Below are 19730 nucleotides of genomic sequence, written 5' to 3' on the forward strand. Positions count from 1 at the left end.
TGCTGATGGTGCTGGAGGGAAAGTCTGTGACCAACTAAAACAAAAGCTGAGGTTTACGTGGCATTTTCATCATGTGAAGGCATCTATGGTTAATTTTTGCTAAATAAAGTTTTGCAAAGTTTAATTTCTCCGATTATCATTTGATTGCTTTTATGACAATATTCACTCTGAAATGACAGAATCATCTTCCTCTTGTCATTTTAGAAATACAAAGTTTTATAAATGTATTCTGAATTTTTATGACCACTTTTCAGGCCCAGGTTTCCAAGATGGTGAAGGAACCTTTGAAACACCTAAAGAACAGTGAGTCAAACGACGATCTGAGGCTTGGCATGTTAACAGCAAAATGGTCTTTTAACACCAGGTTTATCCAACTTCTCCTATCACATGTAAGGCTGATCAATAAAGCTTACTAGCTGAGTTAATGAAATACTGTTAGACTAGTGTTTTCTACTACTGCCTGACCAGGAAGTGCATCATATCCTGTGTAGTGCTTGTTTCACTCCCTGGTCTTTCTACCTCAGTGACGGCGACAAACACTGCTCTAGACTGAACATGTACTCGGTACAGAGAGAGTCCTGAAACTACACACATTCTCAAGTCTCAGCTATCTGATTAGGAAAGGACTGAAGAGACTGATCCTAAGTTGCACAAAATCTATGAAATTGTCTGCTTTAAATACTGTTGACATCTATCATTCGTAAAAACTAACACTATAAAGTCAATGACTTTGATACAATCATCAGGTTAAAATCTCTAGTGTAAAAATGTACGGCATCGTAGGCTGGCAGGTGTTTGTGTGTTTTCAACACTTATGGCACACAGTTATCCCAGTCGACACTAACGAACAAATAAGACTGACAGATAACCTGATGGAACACAATCGGCTTAGTTTGAACTACAGGCGACTTCATCAGAAACTTCTCAGAAACATCTGAAACTGTGCTCCTCGTGATCTCTGCTGCTTGTACCTGTCGTCAGAGCCGGAAAGTAACATCACCGTGGAATTAAAAGATCCTTTCTGATATGAGGAATAAAGGAAATCGGCTTATTTAAAGGGCTACTCCACTAATTTTAGACTTGGAGGTCAGTTTATTTGAGTACAGCCTGTCAAAACAGTTCAATGTCTAATGTGGCTCTAAAGGAAGGACAAAAATAACCCTGGTGATGTCATAGTGATGTCATCGGAGTCATTTTCAGATTGGGTTTGAGATTAGAGATTAATAATAGTACCCCCGGGGCATCTGGGTATTTACCACACATGGAGAGTTGCATTATGGTTAATGTAGGATCCAGTATTATAGGGACTAAAAGTCAGGATATCTCTGACTCTGACTGAAATTGATAGATTACTCCTTTAACACAACAGCCAAGTGTTTTACATGTAGCTGAGGTTTAAATGTAAAATGTCAGAGGGAGAAAATGTTAACTGAAATCATTCTAGTAGCTTCTCTTTAAGGGCTCAAAAGAAATAATCAGGTTCAGGTTCATTCAGGGCTGTGCGATATGACGAAATAAAAACATTCTTATTATGCTCTACCGTTTCTTTCATGGTGTCACAGAATACGCCGTTTACAGCCATATTTTTCATCATTTGGATGATAGTTTTCAGTCTTACACGCCACCTCATGGCTGCAGACAGAAATGTGAATGCCAGCATGGCGATTAAAGGTGTAGCTCCGCACGGGAGCAGGACCAGAAAAGACACATCGAAGTGCTCGTTCCTAAATGAGGGGCTGCCTCTAAGCATGGACATGGTTCATAACGAAAGTCTGACAAGATATATTTTGTTACTGGGATATGAGATTTTGGTCATATCGCACAGCCATAAGTTTCATTTAAAGTTTCTTCCCAAAATAAGAGAGAACCATGGTATTTACAATGAATTCACACAGGCTTAACGCTGTGAGTTCCAGTCTGTGGATTAAAAATAATTCTCCCACATAATATTAATTTGTAGCCAACACAACAGCCTTTACAATCAAAGCTCTGAAAAAGATTTTGTAAATATAAAAGATGCTGTCATCTGAGCATGCTGAGCTACAGGAGGCACAAGGTTTTCAATTACAAATGCTGCAGTTAGTTAAAAACTAAAACTAAACTCTGTATCTGAACACGGAAGGTCGCGAGTTTTTGTGTTGGCCAAGTTGGTCAAATCCCCTGTTGGGACATTAGTTCAGTTACTTTCCTGCCCTGCCTTTCGGTATGCGGCGTCAGATTTCCTGTACTGTGTTTGTGTGATCAGTAGGTCTACAGTGGGTGAAGCCCTTTGTGTGACTGAATAGAAGAGCTGAACAGCAGAGACGGTAAAGTGCTACTGCGGACCGGAGGCACCCTGATAAAAATGCTTTTTAAGCACATAAACACAGACGAGACCAGCAAATGTACAAACAAAGAACTGTTTGAAAATCAAAACCTAAAACAATGACACCATTTAAATTCATCTCAGGTAAAAAAAAAATAAAGCTTAAACAAATTATATAGGCGTGTCTTTTGTATTTTCAACAGGTGAGACTGTGGCACAGTCTTCTTCAGTGTTCAATCTCTGTGGTGCTACAAGCTGGTTTAAATACTTATCATTTGATTGCTTCAGTTGCCAAATTTTCTATTAAAGGGTTTTAATTAAATGTGGAGACACGTGGGTTAGACAAAGTCTCTAGTTTGGAGGTAAATCAAACAGAAAAGACAGTTTGGTGTCGGGGGTCGGGTCAGGGGTACCCACTACATCTGTGCTACATTAGATTTTTAGTTTCTCTTCATACCCTGAGGTTTAGGTCCATCGATTTTCTCGCTGCTCACCTACATACTGTATTTGGTAAAATGATTCATCTCTCACATCATTCTCAAACAAAGAAATCATACTCGCTTATTCCGAACGGACTCAATTATTTCATATCTCAAACTAAAACTATGGTGCAAAATCATTTCCAAGACCCTGTCGAACCACCGCAATCCTCATTCGCTGTTCTTGTCCGAATGTCATAGACAGTTATTTTTGGAGGAAGACATTTCCTTAAATCTTATGGACTTATGTTAGAGTATCATGCCTCGGCTCCGCTCTTCTTCCCAGTATAAATTGCAGCAGTCTTTGTCTGGGATCGCTCTGAACTGAAGCTACAACAAAGCAGGATGGGACACAAAGGCCTATCAGGCACCCAAAGAGAGGCTAAAACGATTCTTCTTTGCAGAAAATTAAAATAAAACAGAGGGGGGAACGTCCCTCTGTTCTCCAGAGAGGGTGTCTCCAGTGTAAAGGGACTGTGGTGATTTTACAGACTTTATTGGTAAAGGCCTGCCCTGCCTCCGACCATCTCCCTACACCCGGCGCTCGTGTCTCTCAGGGCGGGGCAGGTTGTGCTGGTTGTTACGTGCCCATGCGCAGGCACGCCACCCCATCGCCCTCCTGGCTCAGTTCTCTGTCCCTGTCGGTGCCCTCCCGCCCCGGGGAGGCCAGCGTCCTGTGGGGGTGTGGGCTCCGCACCGACATGCCAGCCAGACTCAGGGTCCGGGACGGGATGAGGCGAGGGGGGGCGGTATCTGCTGCTGCTGCTGCGGGGGTCCGGGGACAGAGAGGGAGAGGAGGAGTCCCGGTGCCGCTCCCCGCCTGACTGCGACTCCTCCTCTAAGGGGCTCTCCAGGTCAGACTCCACCTCTTCCTCATCCTCCTCCTCTTCCTCCAGCGTGAGTTCAAACTGGAACTTGTCCCCTGCACTTCCTCCTCCCCCTCCACCTCCTCCTGAAGGGACAGGTCCTCCTGCTCCCACAGCTCCTCCTCCTGGCTCCACCTCGGCATGGTGCTCCTCTGGGCTGGAGGGCGATGGGCTGCGGGGGATCATGCTCTGGTACCACTCCCTGTTGTCCTCCAGGGTGTCCAGGATGTCCTGGGCGTCAGGGTGCACCAAGTCTGCCCAGGTCTCCCACAGAGGGTGGACAATGTAGTCGATGAACCCCACCTGGTCATAAAATCAACAGTGATGGTAATAAACAGACAAGACAGAGATGAAATATAAGAAATGTAAACAGAGCTCTGTCGAAGATGTCGAGTTGAAATTACTTGACAGAGGAAAATGGGTGTAAATGTCTAGAAATGAGCATAAAATATATCAGTGCCATAGAAACTATGTTTAGACCGCAGCCAATCTGGCTCTTAGTGCCATGTTGTGACTCATATAAAGAGTTATAAAGAACATTTGATCTGAAATAAACCTTCCTACAAAAATGGTTTGCACCTCATTTGGAAAAATCATTTTACATTAGTTTGCTGTCCAGACTTTATCCTAATCTGTGTGAACTAAATGCTGGATATGGGCTGTGAATCTGTTCATCAATAATCAGAAAATAATGTCTAATTTTAATGATAAAATGCTTGATATATTGAACTGCAACACAGAATTCCTGCAAACAACAACCACTACTGATGAGCTGCAAGCAGCTGGCTGGGTCAACTGTTTGTCTGTTAATAAGTGGAAGTCCATCTAGCCTGATAAAAAACACAACACTGGGTTGCCATTTTCAAATAACTGTAATCAGTTTAGGAAAGCAGTTCTGTGAGCTTACTCCCAGCTATTATGAGTGAAAATACATGATTCATTAGAAAAGTAAAAAAGAAATAATGATACTCAGTTTAATAGAGTAACATGTAATTTTTACTTCATCCTATAAAAAGTATAAAAAGTAGCCTGAAGGTCATGAATACCTCTCATCCCACATTTTTCTTAAATAACTTTTCAGTGTCTTCTTCTCTTCTTCTATCTCGTACTGTATCTCTGTTTCCTCCACACCTCTGTGTATCAGCATGTGTTACCTGGCTCTTCTCTATGGACGCGTTGTGTTTGTCACACATGGGACTGATCTCCATGCCCTTGTCCCGCTCTCGGTCTCCCTGGGTGAAGAACTCCACCATGATGCGGTCCGTCCACTGCCGGTACAGCTCCAGCGGTTTGGTTGGGTTGCTCAGGTCGGCACAGTGGACCATGTTCTGCAGAACCTGGAGGAGACAAGGCTCAGTGAGACTCTGCTGGGTGGTGACGTCTGGGTCTTTTTAGGGACATGCTGAGAGCGGGGGACTTGGATTCACACCTTCCTGTCAATCTAATAGTGTGTGGGAGGGACTGTGAGGGGTTCCTTGGTTTTTCTGTTGGTGATGATAAGTTTCTGTAGGTTGAGTTGAGAAACTGGAAATGGAAGAGGAAGCATTTTTGAGCCAGGAAAGAGCTACAACATTCATTTATAATCATATATTTAAATGTTTTTTGGAAAAGAACTACACAGTTTGGTATTAATTACAGGGGACTTAATTTACAGATTAATTTCCATGAAATAAATTGCTGCATTCAAGCTCCAATGAACAATTATTAGTCATTAATGTATTACTAGAAACTCTATTCCTTGTTATGCTGAATTATTTGATTGTTTGTAGATACAGTTCATATTTTACACATGTAGCTCCCCTGCTATTGTCTAAATAAAACGCTCAAGGTTGTGCTAGCTTAGCATTTGGAGAGAACTGAAAGAGTACCAACTTATCACTCTTTATGTTTTCTGTGATTAGAGACTTCTCAGGAAATTACTGGGAAATAAACTGGACTTGACAGACCTCTAAAATAAAGCATTACCAAAAACTCACAACAACAATGGGATGTATGGAAGTGACAAACAGCTTAATATATCATAAACTGGTGATAAAAGCAGAGGATAAATGAGGTCATACTATGATCATAGTTTCATTTTGATGGTATTCACCAACTAAAAATAATTTTCTTAACCCTGTCACCACCACACTGTACAATACTTCAGCTCGGCACAGATGTAATGACAGCTATGTGTCCAGCAGGAGGCAGCACCATCACACAAGCACAAAGATGCAAACAGCTGTTGAGTTTGTTAGGTATGTAGTGTAGTGTTAGTAGTAGTAGTGTTAATGTATGAAGGAACAGGTTAAAGTGGAAACCTGTTGCTGTCAAGTGCCTGAGAACTGTGAGGACTTTTAGTTGACATTTTTAGTAAGTAATCGCAGCATACTATTACTGTGTGTTCGTTTGTTCATTGTCAGCAGGGGGAGCTCTCACCTGAATGCGGTCAGAGTAGTTGTCGAGCAGCAGGACTCCCAGACTCGTCACCTTCTTGGTTTCCACCATCGTCTTCATGTCGGCCAAGAAGTTCATGTGTTTGGACATATCTGTGGCCAGCACCTGAAGAGCACAGCACAAACACAGACACAGCTTCAGTCACTGGTTGGCTCACTGGGTCTGAGGAACGTAGTGAGTGTGTACATGAAGTGTTTTACTGAATGTGTTGCAGTGTTTCTTTGAAATTGAAAGTGTTCAGACAGAAGTTCTTGACCAAAACTCAGACGTGAAACTTGACAACCACAGCAACTAGAGTCAACATCACATCTTAACAAACCACACACAAGCTACAACAGCATCAATTAAATAATGGAATTGTTCTGCCTCTTCTCATAATGTGATAAGTCCTTCCATACACATATACTCTTGCCATTACTGCCGTGTTTTGTCCTTTTCTCTTGTTTATATGTGTGTGTTCCCAGCTCTCTTTCCACTTTTATTTGTTCCATCCAGCTGAGGGTGGAAAAACAAAGCTGTAACCAGCCATCAATTGTAACTGTCTATCTGTGTTCTCATGCAACAACCTCCTAATGATGTTTTGCCAGCAGTTTTTTCAAAGTGGGTGTTACCAGATAGATTAAGCTGCTGTGTCAGCATATTTTTACTGTACACAAACTTTAATGACCCGTAAAAATCATACAGTAAAGCCACAGTTCAGATACAGGTCGAATGAAAAGGAAATCAACATGTGGTGAAGGAACTGCAGCGGTCTTACCATGTCAATCACCATTTTGCGGAGGGAGTCTCTCAGTTTCTTGCTGAGGTTTTGGAAGATGTCGCAGTTGTCTTCCTGGAGCAGTTTGAAGCCCACGGCGAGGTGGTGGTTCTCCAGCACCGAGGCGTCGTTGTACATCAACGCCAGCTCCGAACCTGCAGAGATGTAAGTTGAACAGGACACCTTAAACGTAATCCTAGCTCATGTAGCCTTCTGAATCAGTGCTCATATCCCCAGTCAGATGTGGACAAACACAGAGTGCAACCTACTGGTGTTTATTAGGAACTGGTTGGTGACTCCTGGGTGGTCAACGTCATGGATGGCACTGGCAAACAGAGCGGCCATGATCTCCAGGTCTGTAAACACCGCCTGGGTTTGACAAGGGACAGACAACGCAACACATCCTTTCAAAACAACACCCTGATATTATATTGTAGCTAATCTTATTTTCAGCAAAAACTGGAGGTCAAAAGTCAGGAGTCAGAGACAGAGCCCTGGAGCTTGTTGTGATTAACGGCTATATCCTAAAATACCAGAGGGTACAACAACAGCTTCCTTCGCTCACCTCTAAAGCAGGGGTGGACAGGAGGACGTGGGTGGACTGCACCACGTCAGCCGCATGGATGTTGTTGTGATAAGCTACGTCAGCATGGTAATGGTCCTCCAAGGTCATCATGAATGTGATGAAGGTGTCAATTGGGATCTTAAAGGTTTTCAAAAGGTCTCTCTCCTGGCAGGGCAAAGAACCAGAGTCACACCAACGTCAAATAACTATTATTAGAGAGTTGTTTTTCTTTTACTGTGGCATGAAAGGTTTCAGTTGATTTTAATGACCGGGCAGGATGCCATACATTTGCCTGTAACAGTGTCAATTTTGGCAACCAGCAGATTTTTTTCCTAAAAATCCACAGCTTGTGTATGGTGGGTTCTTTGAGATTTTTTCCTGCTGAAAACAGCTGCCTGCTGTGGCTGAAGATGACTAAAATAGTAATTTGCAGACCCAACAGCTAAACATTGAGCTGACACTCACTATAAAGCTCTGTAATGCCAGGAGGAGCTGCAAATGCCAGAGACAATTCTTTGTAGTTTTATTACTACGAGTGACCATTGTTTTCATGTTGTTGTTTGACATGAGTATAGCAGAGAACACGTTTTATTGATGTTAAAATGAACATAGCAGCTTTAAAATTAACTTAATTGATCCACATTTGAAAAACTTAATTTAAAACTTTTATAATGGATCACATTTTCCTCCTGTTTCTCCTCTTTGGTGAAGTGAACAGACTTCTAGCTGAGGGGTCCTCCTACCTGGAAGACGGAGTACATGATCACCGTCAGAGGGCGGTTTCCGGAAAATTCTGCTATCTTGAAAATATCCAGACCCCAACGATTAATGTCCTCGATCTCCTGGAGAGGTAAAACGAGACATCTATGAGGCGAAGTGTTTTGTGTGTATGTTTCTGCCTGTGTGAGTGTGTGCAAGCGTGAACCCACCTTGGCCAGCAGACTCTCGTGCGGTGTGCTGACTCCAAAGCGAGGGATGCAGGCGGGTGCTAAGCTGGGGCTCTGCGTGGCCTTTTTCACACCACTGATCTGTGACATTGGCCTCTTCTTCTTCTCCTTCTCCTTAGGAGGTGGAGACAGGATCTCCACATCATGTTGTTTCTCTGCAACGTGAACACACAGACACACACTGTCAGGGCCAGATTTATATGTGGTTCATTATGTCTGTAGCTGAACGAAACCTTAACTGATGAGCTATGTAAGCACCCGTCTCTGTCTAAAGGAAATTTTAAAAAGGCACATTTTACTTGGTTTACACTTGATTACTCTTTTTTTATTGAGTGGGAGAAACTCTTTTGTTGCTGTTGTCTCTATCCCCACAGGACGCCTGTTCTTACAGAGATTTTGCTGTAATATCTGAGCACCTCTTAAACTGACCAAAATTTACTTTGATTGGGAAACATGCCCACTTCCTTGTGCACATGTTGTTTGTTGTTTGCACCTGGCTGTTAGAATCAACAATTTGTACAAATTATATGTTGCATACGTGAGGTACTGGTCACATGGCAACAATGCCTCACCTCACTGTTCTCTGGCTTTGGTGGACAACAATTTGAAGAGGCACTGTCTGGACCGATGAGTGGGTAATATTGCTAATACTGCTGCTGTGTTGATATCTACTTTTTTTTTCTTGTCTACAGTACCCACAATGCAAATATCCCGCTGACAGATCATCTGGAGATTTGGGCATGTTATGCTAATAGCCGCTAATGTAGCCTTTATCCGCTGCCTTAGGAAGACATGAGGCTAATGGATTGAGGGTACAAGCGTCCAGTGAGCTCACTTCTTTCTAACACCACAACCCAGATTTTTTTCCATTTTCAACCTAGTAGTCCTCAGACCCAAATGATTTCACACAGCTCCCTCTGGAGCCAAAACATCCAGCTTTTTCACATGTGCAGTCACACTTTACAAGACCTGTAAACAAACTTTGATTTTAAAAACCTATGTTCCTGTTTCAGTGGTGTTGCAGTTACTACTCCCACTACTATTACACCTACAACTGTACCTCAGCTATTACTACTGCTGTCACTACAACTGATCTGATAAAATCACAATCAGTGAGGAACTGGACATTTCACATCAGCTGATCACAGATGATCTGATCTATTCGTACATCATTTATTACCTCAGCATGAAGTAATAAAATGAGCTTGTCTTTCTGTGGTATGGTAAACAGTACTGTAAGTGTTGCCTTGTTAAACAGAGCTGGTCTCACATACAGATCCTCAAACTCGCCTAAACATCACACAGAAACATGAAGATAAACTTAGAATTTTCATCATTTCAACACAACAGTGTGTCTAATTCGGGCATGTGTGTCTCTTACAGTCTGAATCTGTATAAATAACCTTGTGAACAACTGGATTTTGCATCACTGCTGTGGATCACAATCAGTAATGTTTTTGATGTTTTTTATTAAGGAAAATCTAATTGCCAAATCAAAATAGATTCAAATTTAAGCTATATGTTTTTATGTGTACATTACACACTGTATACAGTCCATGGTTGGAAGGTCACTTACAAACAGAAATGTCTACAGGCATAATCATGCAGTAAATAGCAGTATATTGCTATGTTGTCAGAGCACAAGCTGTATAAAGCTTATGTTACCCACTATATGGCAGTAGATGCAGAATACCAGCAGTAGAAAGCTAAGGATGATGGGTAAAACCTGTCTTTCAGGAGCTCAGCATTGTTTTGAGCTTGATGACGAAGCACATCTCATGTTTTTCCAAATGTAGGTTTTGAGAATGTTTATAGGCTGGAGATTTTTTTTTTCAACCCTCAGTAGAGCGTGTAATCCATTTCCACCGACAGTATCGACATAATCTCCATATGATTTGTTGACACAAAAGGTGCTGTCCCAGCAGATACGGCTGTGTTGAAAATGACTCATCCGTTTTTGTACAAACCAAGAAAAAGATAATCCTGTTTTGACATCACAAACAGCCTGCTTTACCTCACGTCCACACACCATCCACAGTATTTTCCGTCCACGTACATTTATCAGCACAGCAGGAACGACTGCCCCGAATAATATCCAGATCTGAGGCCAGATACAAATACCACCACCACCACCACCACCACCATAAGGATGCAGAGCGACCTGAGTGGCAGTATCACGCGAGGCGCTGTCTGGCCTCTCTCACCTCTCTCACAGTGCCTCCTCTTCCTCACACCCAAAACCATGGTGTTCATTTCCAGACGCAGCCGGGCTTGACGCCGAGGCGCTCATATCAAACCGGCATCTGACTGACAGCTCCATCGTCTTTCGGCTGGACCTCCATCCTGCCGGCAGGGCTGTTGAAGACTGAGCCTCCTATTGATGCAACACGCCGTCTAATAATATTGCACCCTGTTGCTACGACAACGCCACACAGTGTGTCCGGGAATGCTGTCTGTCGCCGCACCTCCTTCTCTTTTAAGGAAGGACAAATCCTCACCTTCTCCATCCCTCCCTTTTAGCAAACAATCCTCTCCTCTTTCTCTTCCTTTAGAAACAAGCTCTCTTCATATTTTCAGTTTAGAAAATCTCCCCTCCATCTTTCCTTCCCTTCACAATTCCACCCTCCATCTCTCTTTCTGTGCCTTTAAGATATTAAAATCTCCTCTCGTTCCTTCACAAATCCCCCTCTTTCACCCCCTTTCCTTCAAAATCAGCCTTTTTGTATTTTGTATTTTTCTTCCACCGCTCTTCAAATCTTTTTTTCATCACTTCATTTCCTCTTCCAGCTCAGCCTTTTTTTATTCCTTGAATCCTTCTCTCCTCTTTTGTCTTTACTTAAGAAATCCTTCGCTTCTTCTTGGTTTACTTTTAAAAGTCATTTTTTTCCTTTTTTTTTCTCTCGTGTTTCCTGGATGACATGCCAACATATATTTTGAAGGTCAGTTTGGTGTAATTCTCATATAATTAATACAATAAAATTAATTCTGTCAGCAGAACACTTGATAAAGCCAGGTGATGAAATTATGCAAATCAGATTCTTCATGTTAGAAGAGCTGGGCAGCAACAGACACACAAACCTCACTGGCATGTCTGATATAACACAAAATATAATATACACAAGGTCACTTTTTAATTTATTTTGTTGTCCAACCCATTTATATCAATGACTAAACATTAGAAACATCTCTCACTATAACAGATCAACAGACACCAGCCACCAAAATGAAGATAAATTAGAATCAACACCACTCAACTGAACATTAAAACCTTCATGAAGGAAGGACTTATTGCAGGGCTGTTGTATTATACTGCACTAGTTTTAGCTATGTGTACCTAATAAACTGGAAACTGAATGTTTCCATCAAAAAACTGGATTATTATTATAATTTTTAAACATTTTTTCTTAATGCTGAGACTTTCCTTCCTCATGTGTTCACTCATTTCTGTCAGGCATTGAAAACTCACCTAAGAAGGTGCTCGCGATGAACTCCGACACCTGGTTCCCTGAGCGGCTTGTCTCTGAAAGCTGCGTCAGCTCACGGTTCAGCATCCTCTTAAACTGTGCGGACATAAGAAAATACATACAAAGATGTGGTCAGTCCACGTGAACTGCAGATGAACATATTAACAGACATACACTGACAAGGTGCGCAGCGAAATTAACAGCGGTACAAACTATGAAAGAGAATGAACATCATGGTATGCACTCTTCCACTATCTGCCTTCAGATGGTGGACATCAGCTATTCTGTATGTGCATTTATATGTGACCTCCATGTTGCTTTTATACGTCATTTCTCCAGTCCAGTGTGAAACACATATAAAAAAGGGTACATGTAAAAGAAAATATGTAAGACAAGTACAGAATTAGATGCAATGTCAAACATCCACCCAGTGTCTATACCACTTATCCTCTGAGGGTTGCAGGGGGCTGGAGCCTATCCCAGCTGGCACTGGGCGAGAGGTGGGGTACTCTGTAGACATATGGAGACAAACAAACTCACTCACATTCACACCTACAGGCAATTTAGAGTCACCAATTAACCTAACCTGCATGTCTTTGGACTGTAGGAGGAAGCCAAAGAGAACCCATGCAGGCACATGGAGAACATGCAAACTCCATACAGAAAAGCCCCGGGTGAACTGGGGTTCAAACCTTCTTGCTGTGAGGTGAGGACTGTGCCATGCGATGTCAAATGGCTAAAATAAATATAATCCCACATGCATGCACAATGAAACAGGAGACATAAACAATATTGAATACATGTTTAATGTATATTGTTAAAAATACTCTTCTGCTGTTGAGGAACAAAGTAACACAACTTTATAAACACAAGACGCTGCATCATCTTTGCTGTGGTTTGAAAATTATGAATTGGGACCTGGTTGTATTAATGCTCACAGACCCGGTGTCATTTCAAGTTACAACACATTTATTTCTGTTTATACATCCCACAGTTCACATTTACCCATCTGAAAAATGCATTCAAAGATGAAGTGAAATGTGCTGGGTGTTTTTATACATCTACTTGTTATGTTTTCTAAAAAACAAGAAGACAAGCTGTAATATCGCTAACTGTGTTGTTTGAAGGAATTGAAGCACTAAATTTTTACCAATAAACTTTCTTTTAAATAACAAAAGGGTTCAGCCCCCTCCCACCCCATGAGTGTTATCGCAGCGGTAGCTTCCACACTGATTATATAACAGCCCTGGCACGTGGTGGCTGGGAGAGAGAGAGAGATGCTGCAGTGGTTCCACACACACATTTGGACACACACAGACACATAACATACTGATATGATACATAATAATCTGCTGGTTGTCTGGTTTACTTGTAGCCGCTCAACACAACTGCTTCCTCTGTCATGTGTCTGGTTTTCTTTCGCCCTGTTTAACACAAATATATTTACAAATAACCTGCAGCATATATTTCTGCTTCTACACACAGAGCCACAGCTTTAAAGAATCTGTTTGACATTACAAAATCATCACAGCAGCTCCCTCGAACATGCATGTCTTTGCCCCTTTTTCCTTTGTTGCTGTTTCTCATACATACATGCACAGACACACACGCACATTTTCTACAACCTTGTTTGTAGACCCAGACCTGAGTCAGATCCAACCAGGCAAGCTCACTCAGCATTCAACCCCTCCCCCCTGCCAAGCTTGCACCGCTGATCAATGGATCCCAGCGTAAACAAGGTAGAGCCAGCAGCGCTCCGTCTCGCTCACCTGTCTAAGTCTCCACCACAGGCAAACCCAGAGTGCCGACACAGGCATGTCGACCCCCGCATGTTGATGTTGGAGTTGGTAAAAATCCAAAAACGACAGAGCAAGACAAGTTTTCCTCGGCTTTAGTGTCGGGCTGTGATCTGCTCTGGTTTGAGCATGAAAAGGAGACCACTTGGAAATAAAAGTTCCCACAGTTCCATGTGCTGTCCTGGAGGTGAGGAGGGTGGAGGGGGGGTCAGATAGGAGGGGAGGGGTTGGGTAGGGTGAGGTTGGGGATGTGGTCTGTCATCGGAGGGGCAAGTACAGGGTGTGACTGCAGTCGCTCACCCAACTACTATCACACGCTGTCAATGAGAAACATAAAGAGGGAGACGGGGAGGGGGAGGGAGAGACCGTGAGGAACCCCCCTCCCCACCTCCCTCCTCTACACACTGCCCCCACCCCTCCTCTCTGTCCAATCAGATTGATCTGATTTTAGGGGCTGGGTGGAGGAGAGGAATCTGATTGGCTGACTGGGAGATGGAGGAGGTTTTGAGTGTAGAAGCCCGATGGTGGAGAGAAACAGGAAGGAGTGAAGCGAGGGAGATGCTGATTAACTCTTTCAGCGGCGGGGGACGCCATTCATCAACCTGAACATTCACATTCATGACCACACTGCAGCTGCATGTGTCATCAAACTACACTCTCCCCTCATACCTGGTTTAGATTTGACATTTTCTAAAAAGTATAAACAGGAATTAGTGGCAGTTTGTCAACTGCTGATCTGCACCACATGGACAGAAGCTACAACATCACATCGTGAAGCATGAGACCTGCATGTGATTCATATTTGAAGGCTCGAATCAAAACCAGGCATTGTTGTCATGACAAAAGAACTGAAGCTCTGCTCATTCATCACAGATTATAAAATTATTTTTAGTATAAATTACTCCCAAAACAAGTAAGAGACTGACTCTTTCCCTGCCTGTTGATACACGAATGATATATTAATATATGTGAGTTTAATCGTGCACAGATTTATCTCTTATCTTCTTAAATATTCTTACAGCATTAACGTGGCCATTACAGGACTTCACCTCTTTGTGAATTTAGAGCTTTAATGCCTTTGTGACTGGCATCATCTGAAAAACTTAACGTTGCAGGAAGGAGGATCAGGTTTCAACCACCTAACTGTGACACACTCTCTGGCAGCGCCTTGTAGGATTACCCCTCTTGCATTATATCTAAGAGGACTGGGGCCTTAACATCTGTTATAAAATGTTTGGAGACAACTTCACAGACCTCTTAGAGAGTCTGTCTGAGGTCGAATGAGTCCTCACCTTATTGGACGCCATCTCACTGACGGAGTGCCTCGTCTGCAGCGTCTCCAGCTGATCCAAACACCAGTCCAGCTCTTCCAGGGTCTCCATCGCCAGCTTCTGATAAGGCTCCTCTGAAAGGGCAAGTGGTCAAACAAATCAGTGAAAGTCTTTGACTCAGATATTATTGGAGGTAAATGTTATGTAATATTTGGACACTTCTGAGACGTCAAGTGTTCCCCAGCTGTATTTATGTTGGAAAAAAAATTGAAAAAAACCCTTAAACATTATGATGATACCAAAGGTACCAAAAAAAGAAAATCATGCAGATTTGTGGAATACTACTATCAAACAAAATGTACCACCTTGTTTACAAATAAAACTTAATTTAAATATTAGCTAGTCTTCAGTAAAAAACTACATTTACACCCCCTAAACAAAAAATTACAGTTTGTGACTTTTTTATTACAATTTTTCCATAGAAAGAAGAAAATTCTGACTGACCTGCGAGACATGGCTTACACATGGACGGCTGGTTGCTGCCTGACGGCCGCCTGCAACAGAGGGCGGGTGAGGTGTTAGTGAAATGACGAGAGAACAACAAGGTGGTCGTCCACTGAGTTTTCTTGCTCTTACTTGTTTCCCACGCGATCTTGCAGATGTGTCAGAACAGCAAAGTTACTTCTCACCGTTCGCAGACTGGCAAGAACCTAATGAAAAGAAAAATACTGAAGGTAAGACCAGGTCTGGGTCGAGACACTTGAGACATGTCCCTCCTTAATATTAGAAAAAGTGTTTCTGCCTCAAGAATGAAGATATAGTTTTATTTCTCACTAGTGCTTTGTTTCATTCAGGCGCTAATGAGTGCTGATTCTACTGCTCATGAGCTACTTCACTGATGTGAAGCAACGCCATGTTAGCATGTGATAAATTAATGATAAAGATTTATTTTATTTGCATGATCATTTTGGTCCTTTAGCACCATTCTGTGGCTGTTTGGAAAATGTCTGAAAAACCTCCCGCACTGCCCAAAAAACAGAAATATTTACCAACACAAGGTTTAACATTAAGACAAGTTTCTGTTCTCACAAATGCAAGGTGTTATTTGTAAAAACAAGTCACCATTTAAAAGTCTTAAATGAAAAAAAAAAGTTAATCAAGTATAGGTTGGACTTTAAAATGGATCTGCTCATGTTATTCCCGGCTTTGAGGCTTTATTGGCTGTTAGTCAAGTGTCACTGACACTACTACTCGAGTGGGGTCATCAAATCAATCTGGTTTCCAAACTTATGATGTAAAAGAGTAGGCATGTTAAAGCTCTCGGGTTTCAAAATCCCACAGAATTGACGTGTGTTCTTGCTCTGGATTTCGATGCCCCCGTCAGCTTGTTTTGCAGCAGAGATGTGACCTAGAATTGGCCTTTTACAGATAAATCAGATCGATGTGGGTCAAAGCTGCTCTGTACAATCACTTTGGAGGAACTGATATCTAAATATCTTCCTACAGTCTTGAGTCTTCTCTGATCTTAAGCTTCTAAACTCCATTTTGTAAAAATAAATTAGTTTAAGCTCCAACTGCAGGTGGAGGAAGTAAATGTTGAATATTGCAGTTGGGAAATATAACATGTATACAGATTGTGTTAATGGGCCAACAGTGGTGACAATTTAAGACTCAGAACAAGCTGTTCAGTACAAAGAGAGGGTGTGTGGGTGTTTTCTGTGAAAAATGAACCATCTCTTATTTCTCAAAGCGGTGAGTAAGGGCCAGTGGGAAGCTGTGTGGACTGTCTGGACAGACCCACAATACTGAGCAGCGGAGGCTAAATACAGAAGAGCGGAGAACAACAAGTAACGTTTCATCAGACAAATCTGGCTATCCAGTGTTTTCTGGCAACATTAACACTTTTGTCAGAGGAAATAATTTCTGACTTAACACAAATACATGGGAGCCTCCTCAGTTTGTAAGATGAGAGCCGACAGGAGTTAATGGTCTGGGATATTACAATATAAATTAAGTTCATACGCAGTAAATCCTAATGAAAATGGCTCTAATATAACCATGTAATAATCAATACCCTCTAGGTGAAGAGAGGCTTTCAAGCCTACACCACACCTTGTTTTGTGTCTCATGTCACGTTACCTAACAGGCAAACTATGGAAATAACGTTTTATTACTGTTATTATTATTCAGAGTTAAGAGAGTTCAAACAACTTAAAATCAAATCAATTTAAGTCATTAACTGTGTTCAGATTCTGTGTCTTTGTCTGACTTGACAAATTCGGTCAGTAAATTTTGGTCCTGTGTAAATGTTACTAACCTGTGCAAATGGAGTCACTATCATGTCTTCTCCATGCCTGCAAAAACCACAGACAAACACAGACAAAAATCCAGTGAAAAAGCCATGTGAGCGCGGGGGGCAGAGGTGTGGCAGAGCAGCTCAGGAAACACCAGTGATTCATGGGATCTCAAAACACACAAATAATGACAACAAATAAGTTTGTTGTCATTAGGGTCTTAAAGAGGACTGTATAGGGATACTATAGTGGGCTGAGACTCGTGGTTGGTCTCAAATATCAGAGTGGATATAAGGAGAGGAGATATTTTTTAGTTATACAACTATTTCTTGGAGGCAAAGATGCAGATTAGAGTTAAACCTCAGCAGGGAGATACATAGATCCACTGCTGCAATACTGTAAGTTTAAATATGAGTGAAGTCTAGTGGAAAAGACCAAGAGGTACAAAAGGAGGAAGAAATTAAACAAAGTCTAACACTGACTAACAGCAACAAAACATTTGTCAATATAGCATCTATGCAGTGAGATTTATTGAGATTATAGCATTAACTTTGAATTAAATGAGTCAAATTACAGATTTCAGCTTGTAGTTTTGGTTCTCCAGGCCTTATGATTCTCATTAACGTCACTATATAAAACCACTGGTGATGGTTTCCAGGAAACAAGCTTAGATGAGCTGACTGTAGGTCACCTGTCCAACGTGCAATAGCAAAAAAAAGACAAGTGAGAGCTAAAAGGCAAGTCAATATTGAAATCCTCACTGTCTGACTAGAAATTTATCTCCTACTGAGATGCTATATAAGATAATGAAGTAGAAATCCATGACATGACAACATAATAACCTACAGTCAAAAATCACTTCATGCAGATTTAAGTCTACTCTTGCATAAAGCCTCCAAGATATATGTTTGTATAGCTACAACTGTGTAGAGGTGAGGAGCAGTGTTCATGCAGTGAGTGCTGGGGAAACCAGCGTCTCTCAGGAAGATTCAGGGTCTCAACATGCACTTCATAACCATCTAGACCTCAGAATAAATCCATGCTGCCAGTGAAAACACTCAAAGTCAGACTGTACATCCCTGTCCAGCAAACATTTAGACGACAGATATGACAAATTCTGCCTGCACTGAAAACCCAGATATCAAAAAGCCATTCAAATGTGATTTATTACTGTGCCTTATTATCAAATTGGCAAATGTTTGTACTGCCCGTGGGTTCACTTCAAGTGTGTGTGATACCAGATCACCACCTGTCAAATGCTTGCTGGGACTGTTTAGAGAAAAACTTTGCAGTGGTGATGCTTCTGGAGTTGAACGTCTCAAGGTTGTGCTCAGGAAAAGGTGAGGGGAGGTCAGGTGGGTGGGTGCTAGAGGTGGTGGGTTTGACTCATGACAACATGGCACAGCTCAAAGAGACAGACAGAAAGTCACAGCAGTCGTCACACTTTGTTCTCACCGAGGTAGCCAATTGACTTCCCAATGCTTCAATCCCTCCTCCCTTCAAAACAAAGGAGTGACAGCTATTGGTGGTCGAGGCCTCATTTACACTCTAGCTTCAAAGACACTGCTGGCTGCACAGAGAAACCTTTAGCTGTATGAACGCGCAAAAACTGGAGGAAAAATTGGCTCTGGGCTCAGATTGTAGTTTGAGCTTTAGTTGGACGTCCCAACTGAATCTGATTGCTCTGCTACCAAAAGTCTCCTTGAAGTCAGATGCAATGAATGCACTTTTTAGAGTGGCAGGACCTTGGATGGGTTTATAATAAATACAGAGACAATAAATTCCTCCAGTGTTTTCTACTGTAGCAGCAGTGGTACAATTTGATCTGATGATGTATATTTGAAGCCAAATGAAGTCACTGAATACAAAATCTGCTGTGAATAAAAGACAGATTCACCACATACATCTCATTGTAATAATATTCTCTCTTTTAGAAAGCGTGGCAATAGTCATTTAAAATTAAATTTATTATTACAAATAATAATCTTTCACTGTGGAGTTTTGATCTGATGAGTGACTGTTGTTATCCAGCACCTAGTCTGGACCCAGTGAATAAATAAAATATAAAAAAAACATATTAAACATCAGTATATCATGGTCTCTCATGTGTTCCCTCATCTGCTGCTATCAGAAAGCTCTTTCTTCTGGAAGAAGAGCTGCCTCTTTGTTTTTTGTGCTGAGCAGCAAACCAACAGATTTCCCCTCTGATCCAACTAAAACGCAGCATTAACAGTAAAGGCTTCAGGCTGTACGTGTGTGGTGGTATGTGTATATGAAATACTCACAGGTCGCTGGCAGTGGATGAGTTGCGGGACATGGTTTTGGGTGAAAGGTCGAAGTCTGAGTCTGAGCGGTAGAGGAAAGACTCACGGCGCTGACTGTGGGGGAAGTTGGCCTGAAGTACCAGACCAGAACCCGGGCTAGTCTGAGAGTCCAGTGGACTGCGACCCACCGACAGGCCATTCTCCACATCAAAACTACAAGAGAGATAGAGAGAGAAGAAGAAATACATAAATACTACTGTTACTGTTTCAGACATTTCTATTTGCT

At 42.0% G+C, this 19730-nt stretch overlaps 1 protein-coding gene across 1 annotated transcript in view; it reads right to left on the bottom strand.

The window, feature by feature from the left end:
- Nucleotides 1-1780: 1780 nt before the first annotated feature.
- Nucleotides 1781-19730, bottom strand: part of LOC108902762 (cAMP-specific 3',5'-cyclic phosphodiesterase 4D-like) — a 35124-nt gene continuing 17174 nt past the window's right edge. The window contains 16 exon segments of the mRNA XM_018704757.2: nt 1781-3514; nt 3516-3953; nt 4805-4987; nt 6069-6191; nt 6844-6998; nt 7113-7212; nt 7409-7573; nt 8152-8250; nt 8338-8510; nt 11822-11915; nt 14908-15020; nt 15391-15440; nt 15523-15596; nt 17204-17240; nt 18636-18677; nt 19466-19657. Coding sequence (XP_018560273.1) covers nt 3365-3514; nt 3516-3953; nt 4805-4987; nt 6069-6191; nt 6844-6998; nt 7113-7212; nt 7409-7573; nt 8152-8250; nt 8338-8510; nt 11822-11915; nt 14908-15020; nt 15391-15440; nt 15523-15596; nt 17204-17240; nt 18636-18677; nt 19466-19657 — 2188 coding nt within the window. The 3' untranslated portion in view covers nt 1781-3364.

The sequence above is a fragment of the Lates calcarifer genome, linkage group LG17 (assembly GCF_001640805.2).
Source record: "Lates calcarifer isolate ASB-BC8 linkage group LG17, TLL_Latcal_v3, whole genome shotgun sequence".
Taxonomy (NCBI): domain Eukaryota; kingdom Metazoa; phylum Chordata; class Actinopteri; family Centropomidae; genus Lates; species Lates calcarifer.